Consider the following 12168-nt stretch of genomic DNA (forward strand, 5'->3'; position numbering starts at 1 on the left):
GGAACAGAAGGGACAACAATAGGATTGGTTAATTCTTTCCTTGTGTTGCACTTTTTGTGAAGGAACAATTAATATATATTTTTTAAGTTGCCCTGGAGCTGATCTGATTGTGACAAATGTGTTGGGTCACCCAGAGCAATCTCTGTCACCATGGCAACATGGTTCCTGAGCTGCTGTTATTTCATTCTACAGTGACTTTCTGGCTTGCTTCCGGCTTTGTGTTTTCTTAACTGCAAGGCTAACTGCCCTTCTTGTTGCTCTCGACATAATTTGTCTTAACTGCTCTGACAAAAGACAGCTGCTAGAACTCCTCTTTCAAGACATCTTGAATAATATTTAACATATTCATTCCAAATCTGTCTGTATGTTTGCATAGAAGTGCTAATACTTCTGATTTTACAGAAAAATTGCAGTGATTTTCCCAAGGTGACCCTGTAGTAAGGTGACCCTCTTTGTAAGTGGACTTAAGATTGCAGCCTCCTAAATCCCACTGGATTTAGTGGGACATACTTCTGGGTAAATATGAGTAGGATTGCACTATTAATTAAGCACCTTCCCTGCTTGGTAGCTGAATTAATGGTCCCCCATAACTTGCATGTGTGGTTCGGATCTACCACATGCATTCAGTATTATGAACCTGGCTGAGATCGGACAAATCACCCTCCTCCTTGTTGAACTTTTGGCTCCTAGTGAAGTTATTTTGTTTCAGCAGGCCTTTTAAGTAACTTTTCCGATTTTGTAGTTAGTTGTTGTTTAGTCGTTTAGTCATGTCCGACTCTTCATGACCCCATGGACCAGAGCATGCCAGGCACTTCTGTCTTCCACTGCCTCCCGCAGTTTGGTCAAACTCATGCTGGTAGCTTCGAAAACACTATCCAACCAACTCGTCCTCTGTCGTCCCCTTCTCCTTGTGCCCTCCATCTTTCCCAGCATCAGGGTCTTTTCCAAGGAGTCTTCTCTTCTCATGAGATGGCCAAAGTATTGGAGTCTCAGCTTCAGGATCTGTCCTTCCAGTGAGCACTCAGGGCTGATTTCCTTAAGAATGGATAGGTTTGATCTTCTTGCAGTCCATGGGACTCTCAAGAGTCTCCTCCAGCACCATAATGTAGTTAGTTAGTTTAATCTTTATTGTAGCATTTTAACATTATGGTACACCAGTTAGAGATTAACGCGTTAAAGCTGTGTATAAATGCTTGAAGTAAAATAGCTGAAAATAAAATACACCATATCAGTTCTGATGGTGCTGTGTGACAGGCCCAGTTTGGACAATTGTATCTAGGCTTAAGCAGAAATAAGCATAAGCCTTGGGGCTGCAAGCTCTGTCCCCTTCTTTCCCTCTGTTTTTCTTGGTGTACAGTGAGTGATGAGCCAGGAAGTCTTTAGTTAACTATAATTTTCCATTTTATCTGAACCAGAAAACTGTTTACTATGTCATGACTTAAAGCCATAGTTTGACGCTGGTTTAAGAATATGGCATTTCCCAAAGCTGGTAGTTTTCCCACTTGGATGAATAGTAAATTATGCTTAATTGAAGGCTCAGCACAGTGCACTGAGAAGGGATAGAACTGTATGCACATGCGTTTTGAAACACAAGAGGAAAACATTGAGAGGAAAAGCAAATATATGCTTTGCTAACTTACCTATGAAGCCTCGGCTCTCTTTTACTACCTTAAAAATAAGAAATGCATTACATTTAACTTAGGCAGCAGTTCACACATAAAACGGCACTGTTTAGAGTACAGATGAATTAAAAATATATAAAATCTTTCCTTTTATTCACTATTACAAGTATACCTTGTGTTAGAAATGAAACGGTTAGCTAATTAAGTAACTGCTTTTTGAAAGTTGGCAAAAATGAAGCAAAAGTTTATTGTGGACATGCTCCAGACATGTGGTTTATATATTTATGTACAGTGGTACCTTGGGTTACATACGCTTCAGATTACAGACGCTTCAGGTTACAGATTCCGCTAACCCAGAAATAGCACCTCAGGTTAAGAACTTTGCTTCAGGATGAGAACAGAAATTGTGTGGTGGCAGCACGGCGGCAGCAGGAGGCCCCTTTAGCTAAAGTGGTGCTTCAGGTTAAGAACAGTTTCAGGTTAAGAATGGACCTCCGGAATGAATTAAGTATATAACAAGAGGTACCACTGTACGTGTTTGCCTGGTACATTTATGAACATTTATTATATATTTAAGACCTTAAAATTCTTATAACAAAAGGTACCCCGACCGTTAAGTCCAGTCGTGGACGACTCTGGGGTTGCGCGCTCATCTCGCTTTGCTGGCCGAGGGAGCCGGCGTACAGCTCATGTGGCCAGCATGACTGAGCTGCTTCTGGCGAACCAGAGCAGCGCACAGAAACGCCATTTACCTTCCTGCCGGAGCGGTACCTATTTATCTACTTGCACTTGACGTGCTTTCAAACTGCTAGGTGGGCAGGAGTTGGGACCGAACAACGGGAGCTCACCCCGTCACGGGGATCCGAACTTCCGACCTTCCAATCGGCAAGCCCTAGGCTCTGTGGTTTAGACCACAGCGCCACCTGCATCTCCTGATGTTACTGGGCTACAACTCCTATCAGCCCTGATCACTGGCCATGCTGGCTGGGGCTGATGGGAGTAAGAGGATTCATACCTTCAAGTAGGACTGCCTGGCACAATAGGGCAGTGGCGTGGAGCCACCCTCCTAACTACTGGCATTGCTGCTGAATGGGGCAGGGCAGCTGCTGGTGGTGTACCCACATTGCCATAACCTCACTACCCTTTGGTCTCCACCCTGTCCAGGACACAGCTCATACACTTTTAATTCCTCACATGCTATTGCTGGTGTCCGCGGGTGCAGAGTTCCTGGTTGTGTAGAAGCAAATGTGATTGTTGAAAGCAGCAGTTCTTTAAGATGTTACTTTAAACTGAAAAACTTCATTGCCTCCCGATGAAGACGTCCTCCATCACAGAAAAGAATAATAATTTTCCTACGCTTTTTTCTCTTCTTATACCTTTTACAGCTCCTGCAAAAAAAGTATTAGTTTTTAAAACCATGATGCTGGATCCCGGGCTTTCCTAACCCACTTAACTCAACCCCAGCAAATTAAATTGGAAGCCATATGGTGGGACAAGGCTGACGTAATCCTTGGATATGCAGGGAGAACTCTGCTCTTAATTACCTGGAGTGAGGCAGCACAAATGTTTCTGAGTCTATCAGCTTCTAAATAATAATTAAAAAAAGATGACGTAGAAGAAGAAGAGTACATCAGTCACAGCCCAAGGAGCTAATGAATATGACATTTCCCTTTTGACACAAGCTGGAACGTATTATTTTCCTCTTCCAGTACTAACCCCTCTTTGTCACGCTTCCAATCTCTTGGGGGCATTTTGAAACCTGGAGGTGGCTCCTATAAAAATCTCTCTACCCGTAAATGCAATCCGCTCTTAATCAGACCCATTCAGGGAGTGCAGCTGCCAGACCAGGTCATTCCGCATCGTTATGATTATTAAAATTAAGAGCTTGTCACTTCTCAGAGTTCACCCTGGGGTATAGTGTTCAGAGCCGGAAATCGGGTTCCCGAGGAATAATCAACATATATAACAAGGAGCTTAGGAATACATCTAAAGCCCTTGGCCAGCCTCTGGGTGTAATTTGGTGCTTCTCTCGTAATTCTTGTCAGGTTTTAAGCAGGGAAGGACAATTAGGAAAAGCTGAATCTGATTACTAATTAACAATTCTGTATTTGCATACTGTTGCAAATGCAACACAGGTCATATGCACCCAGATTTAGTTATTTCCCTCCATTCTAGCATATTCAAATCCCACAATCAATAGGCTCAGTGGGCTTAATTATACAAATAGTATTGCCTTGTGTGCCTTTACAGAGGGTAGCCCTCCATTTGAAGGGCTGTCCAGTCTAAGATTGGTTGAAAGATCAAGGCTCCTGCTGTTCTTTCTTTTCACAACAGACTGTGAAACCACATAGGTCAAACCTATTCCTACTATGATATGATAGTGCATCTTTCTTGTTTTTAAGTTGTATTTTAATCAACTTGTTTTTATTATTGGTTGTTAGCCGCCCTGAGCCCGGTCTTGGCTGGGGAGGGTGAGGTATAAATAAAATTTATTATTATTATTTCTAAATGTGCATCTGTGTCATCAATCAGCATATGCAATATTTGAGCAAATCAGTGTCATCTTCCAACTTTTCCTTAGACTTATGCATTTCCTCTCCTTTTTTGGGGGGGGGGGACGGTATGTAACTGGCCCACCCTCTGTACAACCTTTGCCCAAAGTGAGCTGAGGTGCAGGGTGCAATTCCAAAAAGTGCTAATTTACCAGATAGCCATTTGGATTCCAGACCTGTTAATTCCTATCTGAAGCCTGACATCTGCACGTGCGGGGAATAGGGAGGACAGCAGAGGAAGGTGTGTATTTGTGTGGGTGGGTGTCTGGGCCTCCTGCTTCTGCTATAGCAACCAGTTCAGAACAATAGCTCCCCAGAAGCATTACTCATTAAAGTCCAGGGGAACCAGGAGGAAAGGCAGTGATTCAATTAGCACCTGTGTGGCAGCACTGCCCCCTTTGGCTTCCCAGCAGTGTGGGATAATTAGGACAATTTATCCTACAGCTGCGCTGCCCCAGAGAGACAGCCTCTCCTTAAACGGCCATGTGCAGCTGACTCTTCCTGACACACGAAGGAGTCTATGGCAGCTTGTCCCCCAGGCGGCAGCCACCAACACTCCCAAGTCTTCTCACACGTTCACCGACAAATAGAGGATCAGATCAGACAGACAGTGGCAGAGGCAGCTGTGAAGAGTCTGGTGGGAAAAGATGGCTTTGTGCCTTCAGGCTGAGTGGAACTCTTGTCAGGAGCTGGAGATGGGTGAAATGCAGAGGGTTACTCAGTCCTTGAAAAGGTCTATAAACCCATTCTCCGCTGGTAGTGCATTGTAAGCGACAAGGCTGACCCTACAAGGCACTGGACACTGTGGACTAGACCTGAATGAACTTATTCAACATTGGCTTGGAAAAGCTGAGAGAGAGTAGAATCTTATCAGTCTGCGGAAACATAAGAAAGAGTCCTCCTGGATGAGACCAAAGGCAATTGCTTTAGTTGCTAGTGTGTTTCAAGGCTGAATCAAAGGTGCCTAGGGCACCTAAGGAGAGCCAGTGTGGTGTAGTGGTTAAGAGTGGTAGACTCGTAATCTGGTGAACCAGGTTCGCGTCTCCGCTCCTCCACATGCAGCTGCTGGGTGACCTTGGGCTAGTCACACTTCTCTGAAGTCTCTCAGCCCCACTCACCTCACAGAGTGTTTGTTGTGGGGGAGGAAGGGAAAGGAGAATGTTAGCCGCTTTGAGACTCCTTTGGGTAGTGATAAAGTGGAATATCAAATCCAAACTCCTCCTCCTCCTCTTCTTCTTCTTCTTCTTCTTCTTCTTCTTCTTCTTCTTCTTCTTCGGCAGCCATGCCTTCAAAGGCCACCTCTTCATATGCAGCAGTGTCACTCTGTGCATCAGGCCCTTCTCCAAAGTGCCTTAAATTTAGAGGGGAAACGGCATCCGCTGCAAGAAGCAAGGCTGTATTTCACTTGCCCAAAGGCACTGGAACGCCCTCATTGATCAGCCTCATAGCCTTCTGTGGAGTCTTTGCAACCAGACTAACTTTGGCAAGCATATGTCTGCTGCTTCTGCTGCCGTTGTCATTGATGATGGTGGTAATGATAACAATGATAAATATAGCCATTATTATAGGGTTTTATATGCTGCTCTTCAAGCAGAGGCTCTTGGAGAAACCAACAAATCATAAAATAAAACACTAAAAAGATAATTAGCACCTCAGCAGCAGCAAGGCCCCCCTCCTGTGCCACACTAGGGTGAGATAATCAGGACAATTTGCCCGACAGCTGAGCTGCTGAAAACGATAATTAAGAATCATAAATAAATAAAAGCAGCAGTGCAATAAAGTATCTCCTCCTTAGGAGGGGGGGTGGGGGAGTCCACATAGGAGGGGGACGGTATCCAGTTCTGCAGTGATGCTCAAAAAGTTAGAGTCCCCCATATGTCTAATTTGGGTCAGTGAAAAGTGGACGCCACTCCGCTTCTTGGAAGAGAGAGATTCCAGCTTGACTTTTGCATGAAAAATAGCAGTATCTGCACTACCTTCATGGAACTTAAGAGCAGCCCTGCTGGATCAGATTGAAAGCCCATCTAGATCAGCGTCGTCTTCTCATTTCAGCCCACCAGATGCCTGTGGAAAGCCCAAAATCACAACCTGAGCACCACCATCCTTCCCCTCCTAGTGATCCCCAGCAGTTGATATTCAGAAGCATACTGTCTCAGACAGTTGAGGTAGAACGTAGCAAGGGTCCATTGGGTGGCCATCACTGTCCCTTGGGGGAGCAGATTCCATGGTTGTAACAATGCAATGTATGAAGAAGTGCTTGCTTTTGTCTGTACTGAATCTCCCAGAGATCAGCTTCATTAGATCACCCTGGCTTCTAGTACAGTGGCACCTCGGGTTAAGAACTTAATTTATTCTGGAGGTCTGTTCTTAACCTGAAACTGTTCTTAATCTGAGGTACCACTTTAGCTAATGGGGCCTCCCGCCACCGCCGTGCCACCACCGCACGATTTCTGTTCTCATCCTGAAGCAAAGTTCTTAGCCCGAGGTACAATTTCTGGGTTAGTGGAATCTGTAACCTTGAAGCATCTGTAACCCGAGGTACCACTGTATATTGAGAGGGGGAGAAAAACGTTTTTCTAACCATTTACTTCACACCACACATAGTTTTGTACGCTGCCCTGCTTGGACCAGGTTAGATAATGGTCTGTGAGTTAGACAGGGCAGGTTTCTCAAAACCATCTGCTGCAGGCTTAGGGCCATACACAATAACAAGGTTGGACCCAAGTCAAAAAACAAACCAGGGTGGTGTCCAAAAACAGGAATCAGCAACTGAGGAAATCTTGTACATAGCAGGGCAAAGACATCAGGCTCAGACATAGGCAGTTGAATGACATATATCATTCAAGAAACAGATTCCAACGAAGGTTGATACAACCCAGACCATACCCAGCCTAAGATGCAGTTGTTTGCACTAAGAGCCTACTCACTTGAGAAGGACCATTACTCTCAGGGAGCTCTTCGGTTATGCAGTAAAATTGGGTTCTCAGGCATTCACTCCGCTGTTGACCAGCTACCTCGGATTGGGCCTTCTGATACCAGCACAGTTGAGTGCTGGGGGTTATGTGACAACCCCCTCTGACTTGGCTGGGGGCTCTTCTTCCAGAGGAGGGCCAGAAACTCATCTTGGGGGTCTTTAAGTTAGCCAGACTATAACCTCCTGGACACTGACACTCTGACTCCGTATTATCTCCTTCGTCTCCAAACCATAAGGAATTAGCAAAACATGGCTTTTATGATCCAAAACTACAGAAGGAATCTGTGCAGTTAAAATGCATTATTCATGGCACCTGAACTGCTGTACTTGCTTCTGTTGTTTTATTAATACATTAATTTGAGGTGTTTGAAAGCTCCTTTTTTGTAGATTTATGTGTAGTTGTTGATGTTTTTTTCCCGTTAGCTGCCTTGAGATTTGGGAAGATGGGTTAAAAATATTTTTAAGAGATTGAATCAGCCCTATCACTTGCTCACACATGCCTTGTTCCAAAGAACTTGGTGGAGAGACCCTCACAGCGCATTCTGTTTCGTTTTACTTTTCAGACTTGCACTTAGCAGCTGAACTGGGGAAAACATTGCTGGAGCGCAACAAAGAACTGGAGGATTCTCTGCAACAGATGTACACAACCAATGAGGAGCAAGTGCAAGAGATAGAGGTACCGGTGAAGCACAGGCACACACATAAGCCAAATAACCCGTTTTCCTGCTTCAGGCGGAGCATGGCTGTGAAAAAGTAGACAGCTGCTTGTTTGGTATTTTCACTGCCACAGTGCAAGCCAGGATGAGCTGCAGCCTCAGAGATGTGCTATTAGGGGGAGGGATGAAAAACACATATGGAAGAGGGTAGAACAGAGGTGGATTAAGGCCTACAGCTCAAAAAGACATTGCTGTACATTCCTGGGAAGCCCTCCCACCCCTAACCCATATGTTTACATTCTGGGCAGCAGCTTTAGTCAGGGTCACTTTGAGCTTTGTTGAGTCCCTGGATTAGTTTCCAACAAAGTCCCTGAAATGGGGTTAACGGTGCAGACCTAACCCTGCCTGCTCAGAAGTAAGTCCTATTGAAAAGAATTTAGTGTGGCTTACTCCCAGGTAAGGGGGGTTAGGATTGCAGCCTAAATGGCTTTGTCCCCTTTAGACAAAATGTATCTGTTTTCCATTGACTTTTTCTGTTTTCATTTTTCAAAGTATTAAGATATGCTTAGCAGTAGCTTACCTTGTTGGTTTTTTTAATAGTAAATTTGGGCCCGCCCATGTTGCCCAATTGGGGGCAGCCTTTTAGTCAATAAAGACATTTTAAGTGATTCATCCAGTCTTTTGACTAAATGCTTTAGACCTACTGAATTGTTTCTTCATGGTATGATGTTCCTAATGTTTTTTTTTTTTATGGGCTTTTAAACCTTTTTTCTTTCCAGTATTTGACCAAACAGCTGGAAATGTTACGGCATATGAATGAACAGCATGCCAAGGTTTACGAGCAGCTGGATGTGACAGCGCGTGACTTGGAACTGGCCAATCAGAAGCTTGTGCTGGAGAGTAAGACATCCCAGCAGAAGATACAATGGTAATGCTTCATCTGGTGGGTCCTTTCCTGTCTAAAGGTAGAGGTTGCCTGGCAATTGGGGGGTGGGGGGAAACATTCAAAACTGAGGTGGCATTGTTAATTCAAAAGTGAGGATTATAAGATAGATAGATAGATTCTTTATTGTCATTACACAAGTGCAACATTGCACAAGTGCAACGAAATTGGATGCCATCCCTTAAAAACAACAAAAGCAAAACAACAACAACAACCAAACAAACCACATTCCAGCCACACCCACACCCACACCCATCAAACTCCCAGGTCACACTATCGAGTTACAGCATTTAAGAAGGCCACAGCTCTTGGGTAGAAACTATTTTTCAGTCTGTTTGTCCTTGACTTGATGTTTCTGTATCTCCTGCCAGAAGGCAGTAGTACAAACAGACTGTATCCCGGGTGAGATACATCCTGCAGGATATTGTTTGCTTTCCTAAGACAACGGGAACCATACAGTTCTTCCAAAGATGGGAGGGGATGACCAATAATCCTTTGGGCTGTGGTTATGACCTTCTGGAGCACCTTCCTCTTCCTAGCTGTACAACTGGAGAACCAGGCACAAATACAGTATGTAAGAACGCTCTCTATGGAACCTCGGTAGAAGGACACCAGCAGTCTCTCACTCAGATTGTTCTTCTTTAAAAGTCTGAGGAAATAAATTCTCTGCTGGGCCTTCTTCACCAGAGCAGTGGTATTTGCGCTCCAAGTCATGCCCTGATCGATAGTCACTCCCAAAAACCTGAATTCCGCCACCCTCTCCACCCGTTCCCCGTTGATATACAAGGGCTGAATGTCCGCCTTTTTTTTCCTGTAATCCACCACCAATTCCTTGGTCTTAGCCGTATTAAGAGCCAGATTGTTCTCTCCACACCAAGCACAAAGCCGCTCCACCTCGTCCCGATAGGCGGACTCATCCCCTCCTGAAATGAGCCCCACCACCGTAGTGTCATCAGCAAACTTGATGATTTTGTTGCTGGAATAAATGGCTGTACAATCATACGTATAGAGAGTATAGAGCAGGGGACTCAACACACAACCCTGTGGTGAGCCGGTGTTAAGGCTAAGGGCTGTGGACATATGTGACCCTACTCTGACCCTCTGAGAACGTTCTGACAAAAAGTCCAAAACCCAGAGACAGGTGGAGTTGGAGAATCCAATCGCCTCTAGCTTGGACACCAGTCTATGGGGGAGGATAGTGTTAAAAGCAGAGCTAAAATCCACAAACAACAGCCTCACATAACTCCCCGGCTGCTCCAGATGGGACAGAGCAGCATGGAGAGTGGTAGTGATAGCGTCTTCCGTGGATCTATTTGCCCTGTATGCAAACTGGTAGTTGTCAAAAGTTGATGGAAGACAGGAAATAATGTGACGGCGCACCAGTTTCTCAAAACACTTCATGATGATTGGAGTCAGTGCAACTGGTCTGTAGTCGTTCAGACTACTGATTGTGGATTTTTTAGGCAGAGGAACAATAGTTGACGACTTCAGGCAGGGTGGGACAATAGACTGGTGTAAGGACTTGTTGAAGATCTTAGTAAAGACCCTCGCCAGCTGATCCGCACAGCCCTTCAACACCTTTCCCGTGATGCCATCAGGTCCAGCAGCCTTCCTTGGATTCACCATCCTCAATACCTGTCTCACCTCATGCTCCTCTACAGTGAATGAGGGGCCCCTATGGGGTGGTGGCTGTAATACCGGCGTCTCAGGTGGCTCCTTCTCGAAGCGAGCAAAGAAGAAGTTAAGCTCCTCTGCCAGCAAAGGGTCACCGTCGACAGCACCAAGGTTAGGTTTGTAGTTAGTAATATGCTGAATCCCCTGCCACATCTGTCTTGTGTTGTTACTCCTTAAGTTATCCTCAATCCTCTGCCTATAGACCAGTTTTGCCCGTCGAATACCCCTCTTCAAGTTTGCTCTTGCCACACTGTAAAGCTGCACCTCGCCCGACCTAAAAGCCCTGTTCCTTTCCCGCAACAGGCACTGGACCTCTCTATTCATCCAGGGTTTCTGATTGGGGTAAAACCGGATGGATTTATTTACTGTGACAGTGTCTGTGCAATGATTGATATAGCACAGAACTGCCGCCGTGTGCTCCTCCAGGTCTGAGCGATCGAAAATGTCCCAATTGGTTCTCTCAAAACAGTCCTGCAGCTGATGGATAGCACCTTCAGGCCAGATTTTAACAGTCCTTGATATTGTGGGAGCCCGTTTCCTGAGTGGGATATATGCTGGTACCAGGAACAGAGACATATGGTCGGACTGGCCCAAATGTGGCAGCTGTAAAGCCCTATAGCCGTGATTTACATTCGAATAAACTTTGTCCAGTATCTTGTCCCCTCTTGTGGGACATTTCACATGCTGATAGAGCGTTGGGAGCACTGTTTTAAGTTCAACATGATTGAAGTCTCCCGCAATGATGTGCACAGCTTCAGGATGCTTGTCTTGCTGGCTGCTGATAAGGCTCTGCAGGCATCCCAGAGCCAAGTTGGCATTGGCATCTGGTGGCACGTACACACCAGTTAGCATAACAGCTGTAAACTCCCTAGGGAGATAGGCTGGTCTACATTTAACAGCCACATATTCCAAATCCGGTGAACAGTAACTGCCCACGGTCTTAGAATTATTGGACCAGCATTTGTTCACATATACACACAGCCCCCCTCCTTTGGTTTTTCCGAAGTCCATGCCTCGGTCATGGCGATGTACCACACAGCCTTCCAACTGAATAACCGTGTCTGGTATGGACGGTTGAAGCCATGTCTCAATGACAAATAAAACGCAGCAATCTTTTACAAGACTGTTCTTTGCTGCCAGCAGCCTCAATTCATCCATCTTGTTGGCAAGAGATCTCACATTAGCAAGAAATATGCTAGGGAGTGGTGGTTTAGATGGACTCCTCTTCAATCTTACCAGGACGCCGGCCTGACAACCCCGCCTTTGCCTCCTGTCTCTACGCCGCCTTCGCCTCCTCCCTGGCGGCATAGTAATCCATGGAGAGCCCGGTGGCCTAGCTACTCCCACAGGAGCGTTATCTGGGCGAAAATAATCAGCTCTCACAGCTTGTTCACACTGTAACCCGACCTTCAGAAGTTCCTGCCCTTGAACACAGCCCTTGTGACATTTTGCAGTTTCATGGCCCTGTTCATGCCAGGGAACAACTGAGATGGTGAATCTATTTCCATAATGTCCTCTGGGACATGAATGGAATGCAAGATCTTCTTCCTCTTCATTGGGAGAAGAGTTTTTAATAAGAATTGGGTTTGTCAGCTACCCAGTGATGGCCAGTGGACAGGTAAGTTGATTGATCCTACATGTAAGCAAATATGAGAATTTGCCCTTTGCACTGGGCTCCTCTAAGTTCTCCATATCTTAGAATACGGTGGTTTTTCTGTCTGTTTAATGCTTCCAAGTGGAGGTAGAG

The 12168-nt window shown here is 45.4% G+C and overlaps 1 protein-coding gene across 4 annotated transcripts in view; it reads left to right on the plus strand.

The window, feature by feature from the left end:
- Nucleotides 1-12168, plus strand: part of CDR2L (cerebellar degeneration related protein 2 like) — a 34833-nt gene that overhangs the window by 15568 nt on the left and 7097 nt on the right. For all 4 annotated transcript variants that reach the window (XM_081850835.1, XM_081850836.1, XM_081850837.1 and 1 more), the window contains 2 exons: nt 7712-7824; nt 8584-8732. In XM_081850835.1, coding sequence (XP_081706961.1) covers nt 7712-7824; nt 8584-8732 — 262 coding nt within the window. The remainder of the gene's footprint in view (nt 1-7711; nt 7825-8583; nt 8733-12168) is intronic.

Source organism: Podarcis erhardii (assembly GCF_964252035.2).
Source record: "Podarcis erhardii genome assembly, chromosome: 2".
NCBI lineage: Eukaryota > Metazoa > Chordata > Lepidosauria > Squamata > Lacertidae > Podarcis > Podarcis erhardii.